The 22,392-nt window shown below is 43.0% G+C and overlaps 4 protein-coding genes across 5 annotated transcripts; 3 read left to right on the top strand and 1 right to left on the bottom strand.

Annotated features, from left to right (window-relative positions):
- Positions 1-594: 594 nt before the first annotated feature.
- On the top strand, positions 595-5,484 carry hcls1 (hematopoietic cell-specific Lyn substrate 1). The gene is made up of 15 exons (XM_046379366.1): positions 595-744; positions 1,462-1,545; positions 1,625-1,698; positions 2,424-2,547; positions 2,640-2,750; positions 2,978-3,032; positions 3,134-3,244; positions 3,334-3,444; positions 3,528-3,583; positions 3,749-3,818; positions 3,904-4,052; positions 4,142-4,366; positions 4,462-4,615; positions 4,693-4,761; positions 4,856-5,484. The coding sequence occupies exons 2-15, from the start codon at positions 1,462-1,464 to the stop codon at positions 4,990-4,992; spliced, it is 1,530 nt and encodes a 509-aa protein (XP_046235322.1). The 5' UTR covers positions 595-744; the 3' UTR covers positions 4,993-5,484.
- A 188-nt stretch (positions 5,485-5,672) lies between these two features.
- On the bottom strand, positions 5,673-7,657 carry llph (LLP homolog, long-term synaptic facilitation factor). The gene is made up of 3 exons (XM_046379371.1): positions 7,525-7,657; positions 6,603-6,825; positions 5,673-6,381 (listed from the first exon to the last, which is right to left on the bottom strand). The coding sequence occupies exons 2-3, from the start codon at positions 6,817-6,819 to the stop codon at positions 6,218-6,220; spliced, it is 381 nt and encodes a 126-aa protein (XP_046235327.1). The 5' UTR covers positions 6,820-6,825; positions 7,525-7,657; the 3' UTR covers positions 5,673-6,217.
- Positions 7,658-7,714: 57 nt separating this feature from the next.
- pex26 (peroxisomal biogenesis factor 26) lies at positions 7,715-10,016 on the top strand. The gene is made up of 5 exons (XM_046379369.1): positions 7,715-8,069; positions 8,162-8,302; positions 8,736-9,061; positions 9,165-9,305; positions 9,404-10,016. The coding sequence occupies exons 1-5, from the start codon at positions 7,864-7,866 to the stop codon at positions 9,514-9,516; spliced, it is 927 nt and encodes a 308-aa protein (XP_046235325.1). The 5' UTR covers positions 7,715-7,863; the 3' UTR covers positions 9,517-10,016.
- Positions 10,017-10,231: 215 nt separating this feature from the next.
- usp18 (ubiquitin specific peptidase 18) lies at positions 10,232-15,603 on the top strand. 2 transcript variants are annotated; one of them, XM_046379367.1, is made up of 10 exons: positions 10,232-10,662; positions 11,203-11,299; positions 11,937-12,079; positions 12,162-12,241; positions 12,321-12,455; positions 12,761-12,856; positions 12,945-13,106; positions 13,178-13,309; positions 13,402-13,445; positions 14,372-15,603. In XM_046379367.1, exons 1-10 carry the CDS (start codon positions 10,605-10,607, stop codon positions 14,442-14,444), a joined length of 1,020 nt encoding a protein of 339 aa, XP_046235323.1. In that variant the 5' UTR covers positions 10,232-10,604; the 3' UTR covers positions 14,445-15,603. The 2 variants fall into 2 exon arrangements, with proteins under 2 accessions (XP_046235323.1, XP_046235324.1); XM_046379368.1 differs by lacking the exon at positions 10,232-10,662 and adding an exon at positions 10,671-10,808.
- Positions 15,604-22,392: the final 6,789 nt, after the last annotated feature.

The raw sequence follows: 22,392 nt of genomic DNA, 5'->3' as shown, positions 1-22,392 counted from the left end.
GTCTCTCAAACCGACCAAGTGAAGCCATGACATACGCTAATATGTTTTAATGTGGGTTTTTAAAACTTTTTTTTTTGCTAACAAACATAAATCAGTGCCACATGTAAAAGTTTTACTTTCACGTTTTTTTGGTTGCCTTTTGGTTCAGAATTACTGGCAGAAGAGCCAGATTTAAAATGCTTTATGCTTACAAAATATCAGCTAGAGAGAGAAAACAACAACAACAAACAAACAGGTTTTGGTTGTGATTTGGTCCAGTGTGTCTGAATGTTGTGCGAGTCTGCCCCCAAGTGTCGGAACTGCGTCATGGCAGCCTGACCCGCATTCAGTGCTGATCATAACATATTTGAAGTGAGAAACTTTTACTGCAAGTCGTCAGCTGTCATCATGATAAGCTGCTTGTGTAAACTAAACCTCCTGACTGGATTTCCGTAAGCACTTGAAAGCAGCATTTTGTTTTATTTTATTTTATTTTATTCTGTTTAATTTTCATTAAATTAAATGATTTTTCATACCACAGCAATAGCAAAGCGGCGTATGTGTTTGTCGGACATTGATTAAAGAGTAACAAAGGGGCACGACGTTTGTTTTGTTATTTACATCAAGGCGCGTTCACGGCCGTCGGCTCCGCGTTCACTTTGGTGACATCAACCTGTCACGAAGTTGCGTTTGGAGCCTCTTCAGCTGCACTTGGTCGGTGTAATATCCACCCAAACACGGAGATATCGCCCTGACAGCTAAAAGGTAAATGTTGTTTTTGTCCTTCTGACTGACTAACTAACTCAGAGACCCGTGTGTATGCGTTTTCATTTTTTATTCGTCTTTGAACTAACTTTAAGGAAGTAGATTTAGTCGGACGTAGTCAAAGCTAGTGCACACTATGTGCTAAAGGCATATTAGCAAAAGTTAAAGTGTGGAAGGCTTGTGTGTCTCATATTAACAATATTATGTGCAGCATTTGCAGCTGCTGCTTCATTCACTTGCCTACAAAGTCCACTTGTGATAGTGAAACGTAAAGCTGGTGAGATTATAGTGCAACAAATAGTGAGAGTCAGTAACCAATTAGATGAATTAAGAAAACTAATTTTATTCCTCCCTTAGGAATTCTATCATTTTCAGTGTTGTGGGGGATTATTTGAAGGTCTGTGTTCAGTGCTTCCCCACAGTTTGCACTTATTTCAGGGTGTTTTCACAAGGTGAGATGCTGAACTTTGTGCTCATGAGGGGAAATGAAGTTTCATGTTGACTAAGAAAAAAAGAACTTGACTTCCTTTTTTGGGGACTTCAGCAAATGCTGGTCAGAGCTTGTGGTTGTGCTTCAGATTTATATAGAAATGCTCACAGATAAAGAGTGAAGAGACTGTCGAAAACACTTTGAAATGTGTGAAGTCGTCATCACTTGAATGGCTCACTAATCAGACGTGTCCGTTGGCTCCTCGCGGCCTTTTCACTCCCCCTCAGATGTGGAAGTCAGTCGTGGGCCACAATGTGAGCATGAAGGTGGCCGGAGAGGGGGACGACTGGGAGACAGACCCCGACTTTGAGGTACTGTGTGTGCTTTCTCGGGTGTGTGTGTTGGTGCAAACGCGCTTCGCTCAACCCTCTTTCTGACTTTGTGTTGCAGAACGACGTGTCCGAGCAGGAGCAGAGGTGGGGAGCGAAGACCATCGAGGGCTCAGGCCGGAAAGAGCACATCAGGTGAGACATCAGTGGAAATAAATGGTCCCTTAGGCAACGTAAAGAAATATGCATGTCAGAGTGTGGTTGGTGTGCAGCAACAGGAAGAGGAAGTGAGAGCAGAGAACGAGCCGTCAGCCTAAAAAGTCTCTCCTAATATGGGTAATATGTGATGATGCTTTGCCAGTCAGATTTAAACTGCTGTGCTTTGTCACCGTCGACATGGCGAGAGAATAAGTTCATGCTGCAGTGTGTGAGAGCATCTCAAACTGCCTCATGAGTCAGTCTGAAACTGACAGTTTTGTTAATTAAACAGCCTCTGAATTTTATTCGTCAGGCACAAAGAGCAAACATTTGTTTTCTTCAAGCTAATTAAACGTGACAGTTTGCTTCTCTTCTGTGTTTGATGGGTAATTAAGTTTTAGAAAGTGGTTTGGCCAAATTAAGCCCCACCTTGGCCTCCGGGAAACTTTATTGACTCAGTTAATTTCAAGAGCAGTTAGTTCAGTGACTTCCACAGTGACAGCACATAATTTGGCATAATTTAAAAGCAGGTTTCTTTGTTTCTGTATCAGAATCGCCTCAAAATTTGCGCCCATTTTCACACTTCCTCTGACCTTTCAGTGAAGCTCGTTGAAACCGTCCTGTGAGTGTGTGTGTGAGCAGTTTCTAATGACAGATAGTAGTATCGCCGCGTGCGCCGCCGTGCATGTTGGCGTCCGTTTGACCGCTTTATGACCTTCCAGTGTTGCAGACCTCAGACACAAGGTCGCCGAGGAGCACGAGCTGGTGAAGCAGAAGGACCACACCCCCAAAGCTTCATACGGATATGGAGGGAAGTTCGGAGTGGAGAAGGACCGAATGGACAAGGTTTACAAATTCTTCTTTTTGACACTGGAAATACGGTGATAAGTTCCTGTCATTCGCTGCCATTTGTATTTCTGCTTATTTCTGCTGTCCAGGCGGCTTTGGGGCACGATTATGTGGCACAAGTTGAGCAGCACTCTTCCCAGAAAGATGCAGCAAAAGGGTTCGGCGGCAAGTTTGGTGTTCAGAAAGACCGCGTCGACAAGGTGAGAAGACGAGTAGACTCTGCGATGCCCCTGGTTCTCACAGTCAGACTCCCCTCAAAGACTTGGCCACTCGTAATGTTTAAATGGGATTATGAACTGGTCAGCTGATCTTTTTGTGGGGAAAAACACAATCAGACAATATAATTCAAAGCGGTGTGTTTTTAAATGTCCTGAAACACATTGTAAACAATGTATGTGAACCTTAAATGCGCTCGCTGTGTCTGCAGTCTGCCATGGGCTTTGAATACAAAGGAGAGGTGGAGCAGCATGTGTCTCAGAAAGGTGAGCGACCTTCTCAGTAGTTCAGTAATGTCATTTTAGGAGCTGCTTCCTAACAGAAAAGTCTCATTGCTAACGTTCCTGACAACCCGTGTGTTTTTCAGATTACTCAAAGGGATTTGGAGGAAAGTACGGGGTGGAGAAGGAGAAGGTGGACAAGGCAGCTTTGGGCTACGACTACAAAAGCGAAACAGAAAAGCACCAGTCGCAGAAAGGTAAGTTTTAAAGTCCTAGCATTCGCCCGCTTTGGCCTCTTTTTCTCCTGACTTCTGATTGCTCCATTCTGTACTCGCGTCACATTCAGATTACTCGAAGGGCTTTGGAGGGAAGTTTGGTGTCGAGAAGGAGAAAGTGGATAAAGCAGCGCTGGGCTACGATTACAAGAGCGAGACGGAGAAGCATCAGTCACAGAGAGGTGAGGAAACACTCACGTGTGTGGATTTCAAAATGCCAGAGGACCGCTCGAACGTCAGACTCATCCGATTCATGTCTGCGTAGATTATTCAGCAGGTTTCGGAGGTCGTTACGGCGTACAGACGGACCGCATGGATAAGGTCGGTATCAGAGCTGCAGCCAGACATTATTTTCAGCACTGATTAATCCGGAAGCATCCAGTCAGAATTTTTCTACAGCATCTGTTCACCTTATGCTGCCAGCACTGGTCAGCACTGAGTGACTGAAAAGCTTGAATGGTGATGATGCTGATCTTCCTCTCCCAGAGTGCAGCCGGCTTCTCAGAAATGGACTCCCCTTCCTCCGCTTACGAAAAGACGCAACCGTTAGAGGCCTGTAAGTTCACTTTGCCGCTCATCTACGCTGAAAGAGGGCAGAGGTCGTCGCTAATGAGCCGCATTCTTATTCGTTCCTTATGCAGCAAGCGCAGGTGCAGGAAAACTGAAGGCTCGTTTTGAGAACCTGGCCAAGGCTTCGGAGGAGGAGAACAGGAAGAAGGCAGAAGAGGAGAAAGCGAGGAGACAAGCCAGAGAGAGCAGAGAACGAGAGCTAGCCAAACGCAGGCAGGAGGTAACACACACACGCACACACACACACACACACACTGTGAGGATGGCAAACCGTCAGCATGCATCGTGGTGATTCTGTGTTTTCTGTAGGAGGAGAGCAGCAGAGAGAGGGAAGTGCCTCCACCTGTTCCACATGTGGCTCCAGAGCGCCACATGCCACCACCAGAAATCAACAGGAAAGTTCCAGATGTAAGAAAAGCGCCAGAGCCAGAGCCAGAGCCAGAACCTGAGCCTGAGCCTGAGCCTGAGCCTGAGCCAGAGCCAGAACTAGAACCAGAGCCTGAGCCAGAGCCAGAACCAGAGCCAGAACCAGAGGTAAGAACCTTGAATGTAATGGTAATGAATGACAGGCACAAACTGGTCATCTTTGAGTTTGTGGAGTCAAAGGTGTTCTCTGATGTTTCCTGGAGGACCCAGACTACGACGAGCCCCCGGCTTTGCCTCCCCGCTCAGACGATCTCCTTGAAGTGGATGCTCCCCCGCTGCCCGTCAGGTCGACAGATGTGGATGAGGACGACGGAGAGTACGAGGAGCTCGCCGAGCTGCCTCCTCCTGTGCCGACAGGTCTGTGTCTGCCATCACTTAAACGTCAGACCTGTCGCTTAAGAGATACTCGTTCATTTCTGTGCTTTCTTTTACAGGAGTGGACAACGATTATGAAGACCTGACATGTGGCCAGAAGGCAGTCGCAATTTATGACTACGAAGGAGGTGTGACACTTTGTCAGTTCTCCATTTTCCGACATTTATTAGACGTCTCATAACATTTACGAGGACAAATCCTCTCGTCTCTTTCACCACACAGAGGCCGACGACGAGATCTCCTTCAACCCGGATGAGATCATCACCAACATAGAGATGATTGACGAGGGCTGGTGGAGGGGACAGTGTCGCGGACGCTTTGGCCTTTTCCCGGCAGCTTACGTTCAGCTGATGCAGTGAGCGAGCCGCTCAGGGTGTCTGAGCAAGCTTCAGTTTTGCACAATCTCAGTTGTTCCACAGAGGAAAATGAATGAAAAACTAGACCAGAACAGCAGTCAGGAAGCACAAACCTCCTGCAAGTGCAACCACTGCACACGTCTGGGTTTGTTTCCAAACCGATTAGAATGATGTCACCCATAGGCGAGTGGGTTTTGTTTCATAATCCTGCTGATAAACAGAAAAACAAACGATCCAAACCGGAAAGGTAAGCTCCGGGGCAGGTCATTCAATTTAGCTCTATATTTATAGAATAATGACAGCAAATTTGGCAAAATGGCTTCCAATGAGCTGATTTCTTTTTTTACTTTTGCTCTGTACAATCTTGCATGTCTGTGGCAATGAGTATTTGAGGAGAGTATGACCACCACAACTCATAGTAGTGGCAAGGAATTACATTTTAAATCTGCAATGAACTGATTGGAGTCAATAAAATAAAATCTTCTACAGGAAAAATTCCTTTTGGTGTTTGTAAGCCAACTTTTATTAATTTTCCCATCAGCGTCAACTTAAAGTAACAATCAGGGCTCTTATTGTTCATCGTTCACTGGAATCGTATCTTATCGTGGTCGTGTGTTCATATTCTGGTCTCCAAAATAATGATTCAAAGCAAAGTGGGGTTAAAAAATGGGAAAAACTTACTGTTTTACAAGTGGAAAGCATTTTATTTACACAGAGTTTTATTTAATTCATGATTTTCTCCTACGTCATGGTACATGCAATAAAATCGGACAAATGTTCCAATTCATTTAGAGATACTGAGAGTAAAGAGAAAACACAAAATGAGGAAAAAAAATGGGGATTGACATGCAACAAATGGCTCACACCTGAAACACTGCAGCTGATGAAAAGTGTCTGGACACCAAAGCCACAAGGATGCCCCAGTCATAACGATTATAACCACACTGCCCAGTCTCAAGTGGTGTGAGAACATTATTAGGATGTACTGTGATGGGAAAAAAAAGCTTACGGCAGACATTTTCTGTCATCACACGGAAATTAAGCTGCTGTTCCATAAGAACAAACGTTTTCCTGCAGTCAATTACAACCAGAAATCCTGCAATCCGACTGACAGGAAGAGATTCAACAGCGCAAATCCCACAGTTATCATGTATAAGAGAAGACATGAGGTGATCCTGTGTGTCTGCGCCAAAGTCTTTAAGGTGAAAACAAAGCTGTTGTCTCAGGCTCACCAGGCGATGCCCTTCTTCTTCTTGCTCTGACCGTTTTTTTTGGCCATCCGCTTGTTTTTCATTTTCTTGGCCTGTCGTTGGTTCATCCACACGGGGTACTGACCGTTTTCATCCAGCATCGTCTTCTTGTTGCGCATGCTGTCCATGTCCATCTTCCCGCCTGTGTCGGACAACGCAAAGAAATAAACACGTTTCCTGAGGCAAATCAGTAACACAGTCAACACTGTCTTACTGTCAGCGGCAGTTGCTGTCAAATGAACAGGAAGGACCAACAGAGTAACACGGTGATGCTGTAAACAGTGACAGTAAACCTCTGGCATACAGAACCCAGTTTAAAATGAGCTTTAAATGCAGACCCTTTAAAACACAACTGTGGCTCACCTTCCTCCTCTGCCTCCACCATCTCCACATCTGGCTGCTTCTTGATCTTGTCAGCTGGCACCACAGTGGCGATCTCCTGCACGTCGCTCATGACAGCTTCTCCTTTCTTATCCAGACTCAGAGCTTGTTTCAGACGGGCCAGCTCCTTTGGGGCGTTCTTCTTCCTCTTCTCCGCACGCATCTTCCTCTTCCATTTGCTCCGGAGACTCTTTGCCATTTTAATCTGAAAATAAAATTTTCATTCATATTATCATCCAATAATCATCGGGTATTTCATTTGCAGGCTTTCTTCCTTGCACATCCTTCACTGTTTTCGATACTGACGCCGACCAAATAATATTCCTGAAGGACCAGAAATTGAGAATAGGGAGAAATAGCAGATGTCTGATTCTCATTTTCTTATTTACAAGCATAACGTTATTCAACATGCGCTATTAGACAGCTGGCTAATTTGACAAGCTGAAAACCAGTCATTCTGATGTTTCAGTTCAGCTCTATGATGACAATCATTTGTTCACAGCACTCAAGCCAAGTGAGCAGGTTTAATCCACTGTTCCGCTTGACAGGAATACGTTTCAACACAGAACAAGTTTCCAAAACTCCTCTCTGGCCTTTAAAAACAATCGTCCTGCTCACCTTTTATGTGACATATTAAGACATATGTCCACATATCAACATTATACTGTACACTATCACAACTTGGTTACATTACCCGACGAAATATCAGCAAGCTACAACAATTAGCTTTATGGCTAATTTACACCAAGCTAAAGTAGGTAAATAGTTTGCTAGCTTGTTAGCTAAATGCTACTGTGGAACATTTCGCATCAAAACATAAGATTCAAAGCTAACAAATTCAACATGCTAAATTAATACAGAGTGTTAGCAGCATCTGGCATATAAACAGAGAGTGGCGACTTACAGAAAAGCTGCTTTAGCTGCTTAAATTTCCTCCGTACACACACTCCGCTCCGTGCACGTGTACACGAGATGTGGGAGGAAAAAAAATGATGACGTGTATTCCAACAAACAGCAACATGATTGGCTGCTCCCGGCAGTCTGAAAACGGTATCGTCGGATTGGCTAACGACCTCAAAACCAGGAAGTTCAACAGATCATGGATGGTAAACAAGATGTTGAGGAAACGACGTGTGACAAATCAAACATTCAAGCAGGTTTATTTGGCATTCACGGAAAAATCTAAGCTACTGAAAGTAAATTGAGTTTTTTGCAGTGCCGGTAGTGAATGTGACACACGGACATGAGCGGCTGTTCAACAGGTCTGACTCCTTCTCGCAGCTCCGGCTCAGTCTGCAGCCCCGCGCTCGCTTCTTCTTTAACACAGATGTTCAGCATGTTGGACACCGCTGCAGAGCAGATGATGATCCACACTGATTTCCAGGCAGCCTTTGACACATGCAACAAAGGTCTGGAGAGCCTCGCCGACATGGAGCAGGAGGACAGCCGGTGAAAGCCTAAGTGCACCTTTCATCACTTGAATGCTCCGTGTAGCCTGAATGTGTAAGGTCACCGTGTGTTTCTGTGTCATATCTCTGCAGATGTGGAGACTTCAAGGCTGGCCTCTGCATCTTAGGGATTCAAGCACTGGCTGAGCTGAACCAGTGGCATGGAGTCCTCTCCTGGGTCCTCCAGCAGTATGAGCACCACGACAAAATACCAGCTAAAATAATGCAGATGTGGTGAGCAGGGGCTTTCAGTTGATTAAATGATTACTTGATCGACAGGAAATTATTTGACAATGACTGAGATAATTTTACTTTTTACTTTTGCAATAATCTGATAATTATTTTCTCAGTTAACTTTTTGGCATACAAATAGTGAAGAATGTTTGTATTATTTCCCAAGGTGGCATCTTCATATTCGTTGTTTTAAAACTCAAGATATAATAACAATAATATTCAATGAATTACCAAATATAACAAGAAAAGCAACAAATCTCTGTTTGAGAAGCTGCAATCAGAGAACATCTGATATTTTTTTGCTTGCATAAAAAGACTGAAATGATTAATGGATTTGCAAAATGGGCACAGATCAGTTTCTGTCAGTTTGTTGGCCAACCTTTTCAGCTCCATGACACGCATTCAGCATATTCTCTCTCTCTCATTCTGGCAGCATACTTCTTTACTCCAAGGTAGAGGAGCCAGCAGTGATGCAGGATGCAGCCAGGGCTTGGCTACACTGTCCGTCCAACAGCGGAGTGACAGGGTTCGGGACGGTGGCAGAGCTGTACCTGCTGCATGTCCTCGTCCCTCTTGGACGCAGAGACGAGGCTCTGCAGCTGATTTTCGGGGAGGTTGGAAGCAGCGTGTTCACAGAAGACCAGAGGCAGTTGGCGCTGGAAGTTGTGGAGGAAAAAGAGCGACAGAATCAAGATCCGCCTCAAAGTCCCAGGATGAGTCCAAACTCTGAGACAGCTGCACAGGCTGTGTCGTCTCCAGGTCTCACATTTCAGTTCAGCTATGATAGCATGTATTACACTGAGTCCTAGCACTACACGTAATGGATTCAGAGAGCCTTTCTGATTGTGTTTGTGTTCTGCAGGAGGTGTAATCTGTAAACTTGAAGCCATGCTCAGATTTCTGTACAGAAAGCTGCTGTTGACCCACACTGGCTCGTTCTGTCTGCGGAGAGTCTTTCTGGCTGCCGTCCTTCTCTACATGCTTTTCCTGCGATTGGATCCAGGTTGGATTAAATGTTCTTCATAGCTCAGTTTCATCACAAGACATGTTGAAATATGAAACACTTGTGTGGAAATAAATCTCCCTGTTTTGTCCTTGCAGCTCTTCCATCTTCATTCATCTGGATTTCCAAACTTCTTCAACTGTTCAAACAGATGTGGAGTGCCATGTTTGCACCGTACTATCAGGCGCTCACTCAGAGCAAAGGACTGTGAAGGACTTTTTCAAGTTTCATTACACCGGCTTAAACATCAGTCATATGAACAACTTTTACTACTCCAAATAAATACGTTTACAGCAGTTTTAGAAACCACAGACATTTGATGGTCCGCAAACTGAGAGGAACTGATTTATCATCTGATTTATTGTTAGTTTTTTCTTTTAATGGTGCTCTTCACTAAATCTTTCCAGTAAAATCCCCTCAGGTCTTCACCTGCTCATCCTTCAGGCTGGTTCAGCTCCCTCTTTATCATAATAATAGCTTTACTGAGCCTCACTGACATGTTTTCTTCACAGGAGTCTGTTGGCCAACACTGCTGCATCCATAACAGACTAAAAATAAAACAGATGTAAGTAAAGTATCGAAGGAATAATTAATCCAAAAACACATGTGAATAATGTAAAACAGATATGATAACTATATTCATGTTTTTATTTTTTCATGGCTTGTGAGCGTAATCCAGAGTGAGACAATAAACTGAAACCTTTTACCACATTTGCATTTACTTTAGCTGTCTGACACTCAAATGCATTTAGACCTGCTCATGTGTGTAGGCTCAGTTTCTGTGTAACTTATGTGGGTACTGCGCAAAGTGGTAAAATAAACAGAAATAATGGTGGTATATACTAGCATCATATTGTGAACGTACATCACTACAAGTCAAGCAAAAGTACTGCATTCCCAGCCGTAACTTAAATGTAGTGGAGTGGGAAGTACATGGGGTATTAAGTTACGTAAAATGGAAGTACTCTCATGTAAAGTACAAGTACCTCGAATGTGAGTGATTGAGTACATGTACTGAGTTCACCGAGAGGACACCGTGCGGGATAAAGACAGCTGATTAAAACGTCACCAAAGGCCGAACAAAATGGCCGTTTTGTTGCGTTTGTTTTGTCTAAAGCTCGTGGGCCGTCCGTGCTTTTCTGCGCATGACAACTGCTGAGTTTCAATTCCAGCAAAGTGGAGCGAATGTGGAAACCGAAAGTGAACCGAGAGCTGTGATGTGACGGAGATGTTCACTGTGAGGTGAGAGCAGTTTGCTCTTCAGTCCTTCGGGTGGTCACCTGAGTGAAACCTGCACTCATGTCTGGAAGACTCTGCTTTTTGCTGTCAAGAGCCACCGGAAGCGACTTCCGCTCCGGTAAGTAGACCCCGTCCAGCCTGCCGGATGGCGATCAGTGTGTTGTGATGCTGTGTCGGTACATTTACTCAAGTACTGCTTCTTCATACTACTTCATGTCAGAGAGAGAGCTTGTACTTTTTACTGCACTGATGTTAAAGCTTTAGGTACTCATTACTCTACAGATTCAGATTAGGAGCACAAAACCTAATCCATAAACAATAGTTTAAGTACTTTTGCTACTCGTTATTTCTGTACTTTTACTTAAGCAACTTGAATGCGGGGCTTTTGCTTGTAACAAAGTGCTTTTAATGTGTGATGTTACTGCTTTAGTGCAGTAAAATGTCTGAGTACTTGTGCCACCACTGAACCTGACTGTTACCTACCTGAGGAACCTGTACGCTGTTGGCTGCTCATCCTGGAGATGCAGTTCAGCCCACACAGATCTGGTTGTTGGTCATCACCAGTTAGCATCAGGACTGAAACTTTTCTGTTGTCGTCACACACGGTGGACACCTGAGGGTCGCTTGTGTCACGGTTATTTGAATGATTCTGTCACAGGAATGAGAGGCCTCACCAACTACTGTCTGTCCTGCTGCGTGAACACTTTGCTCCAGGCCTTCTCTGCTACCTGGGAGCTGGCAGACCTTCTGGACAAGTAAGACCCTTAAGTCCTGCATTCAATATAATCCTGACTCATAAAACTGTAATACCTTCAAGACTGGATGCCTGTGAGGGACTGAGCAAGTCAGGCTCAAGAGACACTTTAAAGGTTTTATTTACCCACATTTTAATGTCCATGACAAAAGTTTAAACTCGAGTACGAACACTGTTAACATGTTAAAATAACGCGGCTCTTTAGCCTTCTGTAAACTGAGGTCCAAACCGGAAATTGAGCTACAAGCAGGAGCAGTAAACACACTGAGATGACAAACAAAGAGACACCATACAGGAAATGAAACTAAAAGGATAATATTATCATTAACAGTAAATTGTTTTCCGAGTTAATCTACAATAACTCTTTGCTCTGTAGGATGAACAAAACCAGAGCTTATACTGAATAACACGTATGACTTAAGTTTTGAACTCCTCGACGAATGCTGACAGGTTTGTTCTGACCAGGTAGCACACCTGGCTGGTCGAATAGTCAAAAGGAAGCCCTGTGTCTGTTCCTGAACACCTTACTTTGACCTCAGTAGACAAGGAAAGTGAAGGAGACTTTGTAAGGACTTAGGAAATGACAACGCTTTTCTCTGGTGTTAAGTGCATTAACGAGGGTTTATGCATTGCACAAGGTGGGAGACAGCTGGTGGGAGGGAAGACGATCGTAACGTCCCCCTGCAGCTGAAGAAAGTTCTTGCGGCCATGAGAAACGACCTCCCTCAGCCTGCTCCGCATCACAGCTTCCTCCACTGCCTGGACAGGAACGACATTCGACGTGAGGAGAAGCAAACGTACAAAGCAAGCGTCTCGCACTGGTTTATCTGACAGCTTTGAACAGTGAGGATGTTGTTTTGCAGTTAAAACGCAGCATGATGCTGATGAGGTGTTCCTCTTCATCCTGAACTTCATACAACAGCAGATGGATGACGAAACTCTGGTTGGTCTTCAGTCAGTAATGCTCTTTGCTTTTGTTAAACGAATCACCTGTATTCGCTTACATCTGCTTTCTGTTCCAGGCTCTTGAAATCCAGAACCTGTACAAGATTTCTCTGGAGACGCAGCTGCAGTGTTTAGTCTGTCGCTCAGTCCAGACCCAAACCAGCTACCTGCTCAACCTGCCTCTGCACATAAACGAAGACCACAATTCTCTGGTGCTTGTTTCCTTCTTTTGCTTGGATGTGGATTGTCTTTTCGGGAGCATTTTGGGAAAGGCGCTCATTGACGTCATTGTCAAAAGTTAGATGAGAAACTACAGCTAGCAGCCAATTAGCTTAGCTTAGCTTAAAGACTGAAAATGGTGAGTAACAGTTAGCCTGTTTGTAGATAACAAAATCTACCTTCCCTTACCTTTACAGTAACTCAGTCTAACTCCTGCCAAGTAAACAAATCGACTTATTACACAAAGTGCCAAATTATTGCATTAAACGTCTCTGAATTCAAACTTGAATGTTTCCAGGAAGGCTGCCTGACATCCTTCTTTAAGCATCAGGAGCTAAAAGACTTAAACTGCTGCTTTTGTCCAAGCTGTGAGACTAAGACTCCATCCAAACAGGTGAGGCTTGGTTCAAATGCTTCCCAGCGAGTATGAATCAACGTAGTCAAGCATCTCTTTTTGTCCTTTCTTTCTTTCTTTCTTTCAGGGTGTCAGGCTGCTCTCCCTGCCTCATATCTTGTGTGTGAACCTGAAAAGGTTTCGAAATAGCCGAGCTGGCACCCGAAAACTTGATTGCATGGTCACCTTTCCAGAAACCTTCGACTTGTCTGAGGCTGTCAGAGAAGCGCTCTCCCCAGACTTCGCCCAGGTGCTCGTATTTCCTTTAGACCACCCAGACGTTGTGTCTTATGTCATCTACAGGTGTGTTTGTTCTTCCAGGAGGACTGCAGGTACACTTTGTATGCAGTGGTGGTGCATTCTGGTTCAGCGATGTGTGGACACTACACCGCCTTCGTTCTTCACAGGAAGAGTCAGCGCTGGTACTACGCAGATGACAGCCGTGTTAAACAGGTACAGAATCTGTTTCACTTAAATGTGATTTTATTTTCTGACTTGTACTTGCTGAAGACTCTGCGGTAAAGATTTTGCGTTTCAACGCACAGGTCAGCTGGGAAGACGTGAAGACAACATATGGCGGACATTACGGGTAAATTTCTCATCATCAGTTTCTATGTCTGCTCTTTTGATGAAGGTAGGAGTCGTCTTAAAGGACTAGTTCAACATTTTGTGAAATGGGCTAATTTGGGTTGTTTTCTTGTCGAGAGATGAAACAATTGACACCGCTCATATCTCATCAGTACATCAAACATGAAGCTAATAACAGCAACCTGTTAGCTTAACATGTCAGTAAAACCAGAAACAGCAGGAAACAACCAGTCTGGACTGCTGTGTTTCTACAGAAGCCCAGAATGGACAAACTAAATAATGTTTGTAGAGTTCCACAAGATGTCAAACTATTTCTTTAAATTTGAGAAGACAAATTGTGTAAAGACTTATTTTCTTAGTTTAATACAGATTCAGACTTTTATATGTTATCACATGTACACCTCCAGTCCTCTGCGTTCAGGCTCACCTGTGAAATCTCTTCTCACCTTAAAAAAATGTGGAATGCAGCAACCAAGCCAAAAAAAAAAAAAAGCAAAATAGCACGTGATTTCCAAATTAGCCTCCTTAAACCAGCCTCCAGTAGCTTGTAGGGTTAAATTTAAGATTTTTATTAATAACCTTTAAAGCCTTAAATGCTCGACTCCCGCTGACATCTGCAGCTTTTATCCTCCTACTTGCGGAAACGACTTTAGATCTTGAGACAAAGCCGTATTGTGTGTTCTTCAGTGAAGATTAAAGACCAAAGGTGTTTTTGTCACGAGGGCTCTCAAAGTTTTGAGGAAGAGGAAATCCGTCCTGTCTGTCATGCCGTCTTGTCTTTCAGCAGCTTTTTGATAAACACCTGGACGTTATATTTTCAGTTTTTATTCCTCTAGTACTCCTTATCACCTTCTTGCCCTAACCCTGAAATGCATAATTTTGTTTTCTACATTAATGTCTAAAAATGTTTAATGCTCTGTTTTACAGAGACACAGCTTACATGTTAATGTACAGAAGAGTTTTGAAAGAGGAGGGACAACAACCTGAGCTTTCCGGCTGAGTAGATGCAGATGAATTAACCTGGGGTCAAGGTGAAATAACATGGGAACGTTAACTATAGGAATATAAATGCTTACATGCTTCAAATATCTTTTTGTAATGTTTGATTGTGTTGTATATGATGTTGAATTAATATATTTTTAATGATTTGTTTGATGTCAGAGAGCTCTTTCAGTGCATTAGTAATTTCTGCCGAAAGCCAGCAGGTGGCGATAAAGACTAAAAATAGTGCAGGATTTTCCACTGTCAGACCACACACACACACTGTGAACACACTCAGTGATACTGTGAGGTTGGTTTGAAGAGAATGCTTAGCTTAGATATTCTCTGTTTGGGGGGAAATTCCTGCCATAAGACTCAGTGTTCGTTTTCCTGACACTGCTGTATAAAACATGAGTCACCCATGAAGAACAATGAAGTCTTTTTTTGTTTTCTCTGTTGGGCCACCAACAACAATTGTTTCATTCTTATTTTATATATTGTATTCTCTTGCTACCTGCAGGCCTTTTAACATTACAAACCTGCTTTGGAATGACACACCTCTATGCTTTACTTATTTGCTCTTGTTAATGCATCAACACCAGCACATCTGAGCTCAAAATGTATGAACTTGAGGTACTGAAAGGTGCTTTTTTTAAGCAATATGTGTATGTGAAAATGCATTGAGGAAATTACAACAGAAAGAGGTTAAATTTTGCAGCTACAGCCACATGCTTAAATGCTCAGTATAGGCTGTCATCAGAGCCTCTAAAGTTCCCACTGGCTTGGCCAGGCGTCGGGGGCCCGTGTGAAACGGTGCCTATGTGCTGCAGAGCTCTGACAGAATGGAACATGTCTGCATAGTGCCACAGGCAGCGGGCCTCATGCTTAGTCATCTCGCTGCCGTGTAGCACAGGCGCAGCGCGATGCGCAGGGGCTATCTTCATCCCACGTTCAACCATCACGGCTGTACATTATGTGTTTAGATCTGAGTCACAGATATGGTTGGACGTTTCACAATGAATTCGTGACATGGGGTCTCGTCTGTTCCTCCGACTTGGAGGCTATAAGTAATAATAAAGACGTGCACTCAGAAAATAAGCGACGTTGTCCGTTGTTGTTGTCTGTAGCATAAACCCTGTGGTGGAGGCGCACAGATCAATTAAACATTAACATATTAACCTTGGATCAGATGACTGTGTGACAGAGAATTATCAACCTGCTGCAGTTCTCTTCAGCTCTACAGAGTTTTCCTCAGTGTCTTTCATCTGATTGTTTTGGTTCATTGAATCCACTGTAACGCCACACGGCCGACACCAGCAGCCAGCTACGCGTGAAGCATTCAGCAGCTAAAGAGCCAGATGTTTCCCTCAGGAGCTGGTGGAGACTAAAACCAGAGCTAAAAGAAGAGTTAATATTGGACTTGGATCAGGATCAGGTGACCTGATGAATGATAATGCTAAAGCTGCTGCTGCTGCTGCTGCTGCTGCTGCTGCGTGTCTTCTGGATGTGCAGTTTGATTGATATGTTGATGAAAAGTTGATGATTTGTCCACTGTTGTGTTCACATCTTGTTTCTGCTGCCCCCAATTGGACATCAGTTTTTGAAAGTGTAAATGAGGTGTGAAAATCCCAATTAAAAGTCCTGCATTCAAAAAGTACATTAGTATTATTAGAAGTAAATATATTTACTATAGTACTACAGTGGTTGAAAGTAACTTACTTAATTATAATTTTGAGGTACTTTACTTGAGTATTTCTATGTCATGCTACTTTATATTTGTACTTACCACAATTCTGAGAGAAATATAGTACCTTTTGGTGGAGGTGGCGCTAAATCAACTTTAATATACGTTTGGGTAGCTCAAAAATGTATTTTATTATTTGAGTATTCAAATTTGAAAACTAAAACTGCAATATTACTCTTCGAAATGTAGCAGAGTATAAGTATTATTAAGTAGGAAGGAAGAATCAAGTGTTCAAGTACTTCAGTACTTATAAAAACAATAGATGTTCTTCATTAATTTCCACCACCTTATAATACTCAGCGTTTTAATGAAAGGCACATTTGGTTAACCGGACTGGAAATCTAGACTGAACATCAGCTGAATTGGAATAAGATAACTCCTCTATTTCCTCTGTTGTAGGGTTTTAATTAATAACTAATGTCAGATCACCACATGTAAAGCAGAGCACCTGTCCAGCACCATCCTGACATTGACCGCATTGCACACTAACAGTCGCACAGACAACAGCAGCCCTGAGGTCACACGAATAAAGTCTGACTGAACATCTGGACGTCTTCTTCTGAACACGTGTCGCACATGCCTGAGGTCTTTGTCTGTATTGTTTGAGGTTGAGCTCTGTCCATGTGTGGTTACTGAGACATTTTATGGCAGATCTTAATCTGTGCAGTTTACTTTGAGCGCTTTAGCATTTTCAGGTGTAAGTCGGCCAGCCAAGAGCACCTTAGGTCGTGTTGTTATGGCATTTGTTCCTCCTGCAGTGATAGTGATTAACACAATAAATCAGTAAAATCACATAAGAAGCAGATATATGGTGTGAGCACAGTCCCTGTGGGCATGTAGGCAACAGCAGCAGGGATGATATTCCTGAAGCTCTGCAGTGTGGCGACACTGAAACTGTTTTCTTTGGAGAAACTTTTGAGGTTCATTAATGCTTTTTAGTCATTGTTGATGTGTGTTTCCCAGTTACTAGGTGAGCACAGCACTGTGATGCATCGAGGAGAAAATGGAATTTGGCTATTTGAGAACCACTCTTAAATTTTCCCTTTTTTGTGTGGACAATTTCACAGGCTTAGATAAATGCCTGTGTCTGACTTGACGAAAATGACAACCAGACACCAAGAAGTACTCCAGCCCGCTGTCTGTTTGACAATCAACGATTATGTCCCTCATGCTGTCCTGCCATACAAAGGCAAACTGGGTAACAATACAAAGGTTGTCATGCTTTCCTTTTATGCCCAGATATCAGCCTGTTGGTTGGCCCACTTCACTGGTCCAGACTGAAATATCTCAACAACTATTGCATGAATTGGTACTGACTTTTGTACAAACGTTCATGAATCCTAAAGGCCTCGTTGGCCCACCTGCTTTTCCTGTAGCGTCACCAACATTTCAGACATTTTTTGGCTGTAAAGTTTTGAATGGATTCACATAAAGTTTGGTCCAGTCATTCATGTGAACGAATTGCAATAACTTCTATGACCCTTAACTTTTCATCTAGTGCCACTATCAGGTCAAAACTTCATTCAAAATCTTGAATAACTGAAAACTTGATGACACTGCCATCAGCCTCAGCCGCGCCAAAATACAATATATATATATATATATACCATATATAATACAATACAAAACATCTGAAAAATGTCTTTTTTTTAGCTCTGTTGTCTATTTTAATTATAATGTTTAAGCAAATCAGTGAGATTTGCAAGTCAGTAGAATAAATTACTTCCAACCATAATGGATTTAAACTTAAAATTTAAAGTTAGCTCAACCAAATTGCACGAATCTCACCGCAGTGAGACAAAAGCTAAAACAGAGGTTACTGCCTCTCTGCTAAGCTAGTTAGCTTCATTTTGGTTTTCTCTTCTTATCGTGTATATATTTAATCGTTTTTTTTCTCATTGCTGAATAACAAGAACAAACATTCTTACATCTTGTTTTCATATAAATTTATACAGCTGTCAAAGAGAAAATTAAGTTGCTGCTTTTCTGCTTTGTAGGTCAAGGTTGGCTCTGCCTCCGCCATTCAGAATTCACGGGTTTCATTTTCTGCTTTTATTTTTGAAGCCTCAAAAAGGAACTAATTCGTGCTCTGTCTTTACACAGTTCCCCTTTTCTGCTCAGGACAGACAATTGCTGGTCTTGGCCATAGACTCGTAGCATGCCTTCCGTCTTTAGACACAGTCAATGGTCTTGCCCATTCATGAATGTACCATTTAGACGTAGATACGGTCGCACCACTCAGGCCTCTAATTTTGCCAAGTGGCCACTTGTGGTATTGCAGCAAAAATGCCCCTTTGTCCCAAAAGCTATTCCCTCACAGTCCACTGTTATAAAAGAAATATCTGTAAAACTGTTGAGAGTACACCTTAAATTGAAAACAAGATCAATTATGATCTTATATATATGTATATAGTATATGGATTTTTGATTAATGGAGGTTTTATATTTCTAAAACTTTCCTCAAGCAAAGAAAAGCGATTTAAAAATACCTGGCGTTGTCACATCTTTGGGAGTCTCGCATGTGGGCCCAGAAGGAAAAACACTACTGAGCATATTCAGGGGGCCATCAGGAAGTAAACCCCAAAACTAGAAAAGATTTTGGTGTATGTGCCAGGTGAGCATCTTTGCATCAATATCTAGTTATCTTTGTACATCTATGTGCTGTCTTATTGCAGGAAAACTCTCTTATGAAATGTCTTTGTGAGTAAAGGTGACCCTTTAACAAGTCCTGATGGCCCCTCATCTGCTCTAATCGTATATTGCAACAGCAAAGCTCCGGATGCTTCATGTGTGGCAGCCCAGCTCATACAGCTATGCTTTGGTTACATAATGAGGTTTCAAATGGGAAATGATTGTGTTTCGCTCTCTGCATGTCCAACCTGCCAGCCTGGTGACCATGGTGAAGTCTGCTTTTGTAAACAGCAAACAAGAACTGAAAGCAAATGTCTGCTGCATGACTTAGATTTTTTTCTCTCATATTTAAAAAATGAGATAAAGGAGCACATGACTGAAAAAACATCCATATATTTCCTCATGAAAAGAAAATCATCACATTTCAGTTGACCTGAATCCAGAAGTCAAGCCTGATTATAGCTGTCTTGGAAAGTTTTGCTGTGATCTGAATCCGGTTTGATCAAGTTTGCATTCAGTTCTTTTGTGCCTGTTGGAAGTTAAATTAGAAGCTGTAGTGTTGAGCTCACTAGATACTGTGGAAGTTCAGAGACCTGCCCTACAAACATCAGTTTGTTGTGGGCGTCCATGTTTTCCCAAGCAGAATCCCTGGGATGCATTTATGTTGGAAGTCAGAATACAGACTCAGGGCTGTGACTTGCAGTGGATTGCAGTTGAAGGCCACAGCAGTGAATTCTGTTTTCTTTGCTTTAGGTGTTAACACGCAGATCTGTGAATGTGCTGTGGTGATTTCACTGGAATTTGCAGTATGAGCGGTCGTGTCGACGAAGAAGCCTTATCTTTCCCTTGTGAGTACATAAAATTTTCTCTCTGGCGGGAGAAGGGGAGTCGGGTCAACACAAAGTTTGCCTCTCTTCACGTGTTCAAGTTGTCCTCCCTGAGATTCTTGGCAGCCTCAGCATAATAAATAGAACATCTGCTGAATTTTCTAGGAAAAGGGATGTCCAATGGTCAAACTGCTATAAGTGAACAGACAAGAAAAAGTGTGGTTCAGATCTGGTCTGGTTTCGGTTTGGACCAGATCTGAGGTTGAGGTTGATTCACTTTCATTTTGGTCTCCGCAAAATGGCAAGTGGCACTACTATTTAGTGGCTAATGATACGTATTCAATCTCAGTTATTTTTCAGGTTATTTATATTTATTACGAATTGCAGTTGGCAGCTTGTTACGGATGTTGGTTCCCACAGGAGGTGAGCGGAGGCCTCTTGGTAATTGTGGTCATAACATGCAGGGTTACATGACCTGATGCCCCACCCTTGTCTCCGTAGCTCTGTCGTTACTCTTCAGTTAACGCCTTATCTCAGCTCCTTATCATCAGACTCGGGATCCAGAGAAGATCCGCCGTCGCCTCAGAAGCCAGGCCGCTCAGGTTACAGGTGAAATGGCTTTACTGACGGGCCCGAGTAACCGTCTGTCTCTCAGTGTGTGAGCTTCCTGCCTCAAAGCGAACTCCTGCTCTGACATGCACACCGCCATGTTTGTGCATTGTGGCCCCTCCGGTGGTCTCACAGGTATAGACGACTTTTTATTTATGATGTGATATATTTTACATTTGGCTATGCAGTGTTTTGCATCAGCTGTACAATCACAATTGAATGTCACTCAAACGAAAGTGTGAATTAACGCTTGTTGTGACTTGCAGGGAGAAAAACTCATCAAAACATTATAAGATAGCATCAAAATAAATCCTCATCTTCTCATGGTATCCCTCAAATTAAAATCCAGCTTTGGCTGCCTCTCACTATACAGGAATGAATGGAATTGCACCTTGAGGCTAACCGCTGCCTCGCCGTTCCAGCTCTCAGCTTGTGATAAGCTCACAACAACCTGTTAACTGCTGCAGACACACATTCAGCTGTGCTTGTCTGTGTGTGCCAATCAGTTGCTACACCAGTGCTCCGGTTAATGATTTGTACAGTAGCAGAAAGCCCTGACAGACGGCAAACTCATAGCGAAACTGGCCTAGATGCAAACAATGATGTGTTTTCATTTCTCCTTGGTGCACGTTGCCATGTTTAAGATACTTGACCCACGTTCTGCTCTTCACCCCCTCTGTAATATGGGCTGGGCACCTTGAGAAGTGAGCTATCCATTGTCTTTGACCTGTTCTCTCCTTCGGCCTCTCCTATTTCCGCACAAAGACTCTCTAATGCCAGGTAGCTGGCGCTGGCATTCCTGTTGCATTCCACCATGGGGAAGTTGCTGGGATCAGGATGAAAAATGCCTGAAACAAAGGCCTACTCTCATTCACAGGGTTTAGGGTTCTGTGGGAAAATCCAGGCTGGACAGAGGTTGGATGGCAGAGGAATGCGAAGCAGGGCATAGCTCACACAGTCTCTATGGCACAGATGCAAAGACACATTGACAAGCTAGAGGTCTTCTTACAAGAGAGGAGGCAGCTATCATGAAAGAGGATGATAGGACCCTCGATAGCTGCAGTATATCCCTCATTTGTCATGTTTACAGGCAATTAAGTCTTCCATTGTGCAGACATGACGGGCGAGGTTCTGACTGGATGTCTGGATGTAAGCTCTGTCCTCATCCTCTTAAACCTGACTCTCTTAACAGCATCTTTTCTGGCATTATTTGCCTTTATTCGATAATGTCAGCAGAGAGAGATGGAATGCAATAAAGCAGTGGTTCTCAGCCCTTTAAGCATAAAGTTTTGGGAATTCTGCTTGTTCGCTCTATGGTGGAGCTTTACATGGGAAGATTGATACCACGGTCATATTTGGCTGTTAAATAGGAATCTACAGGCAGGAGGCAGCTAGCATAGGGTAAATACTTGAAACATGAAGAAACAGCTAGCCAAAAATTTCCAGCAACCAGCACACCTGAAGTTAAAATAAACGTGCTATCTGTGATCATTTATTTTACTTTGTGTACATTTGACACTCCTGTTTCCTCTTATTTACAGTCTTTGGACTAAGCTAACTGGCTGATGCTGTAGGCTGACTGTTATGTTTTACTGCTGGATGCAACACTAATTGCCTCTCAGGGATAATAAAGATTGAACTTTGCACCTTGAAATTTAAAGACATGAAAGTGGTATCAAGCTTCTTATCAAACTCTCTGCCACAAAGCAAATACCAGTAAACGTATTTCCCAAAATGTTGAATGATTTACGTAACTGAAACAGTAACGGGAAACAAGTGTTTCCCCAAAAAATGTAACTGAAAAGTTAAAATCTAAATATTTTTAATCACCTGGGGATTTTTCTGCTGTTTGTAAACATATGGAGTCCATTCCTTTGCCGCCTCATGCTGAGGTGAGGTGCCTGACCCTGCTTCACCCTGCCTCCCCTGAGTCATATCTGAACCCCAGCTTGTGAAGATTTAGAGAGGAATTTACTGTCAAAGCTTTTATTTTACTCTCTCACAACAAATAGCCTCCCAACACACACTATAGGTAATGCATTTTCAGCTGTGGGGGAGAGAAAGGCAGTGAGATTAATGCAATTGAAGATGCTTTTAAATGACAGTAGGAAGTTCTCCTGTTTTAGTGGGATTTAATGATCAGACACCGCAGTTAA

The sequence above is a fragment of the Scatophagus argus genome, chromosome 22, assembly GCF_020382885.2.
Source record: "Scatophagus argus isolate fScaArg1 chromosome 22, fScaArg1.pri, whole genome shotgun sequence".
NCBI classification, from domain to species: domain Eukaryota; kingdom Metazoa; phylum Chordata; class Actinopteri; family Scatophagidae; genus Scatophagus; species Scatophagus argus.
This window is presented reverse-complemented; position numbering and strand designations above follow the sequence as displayed.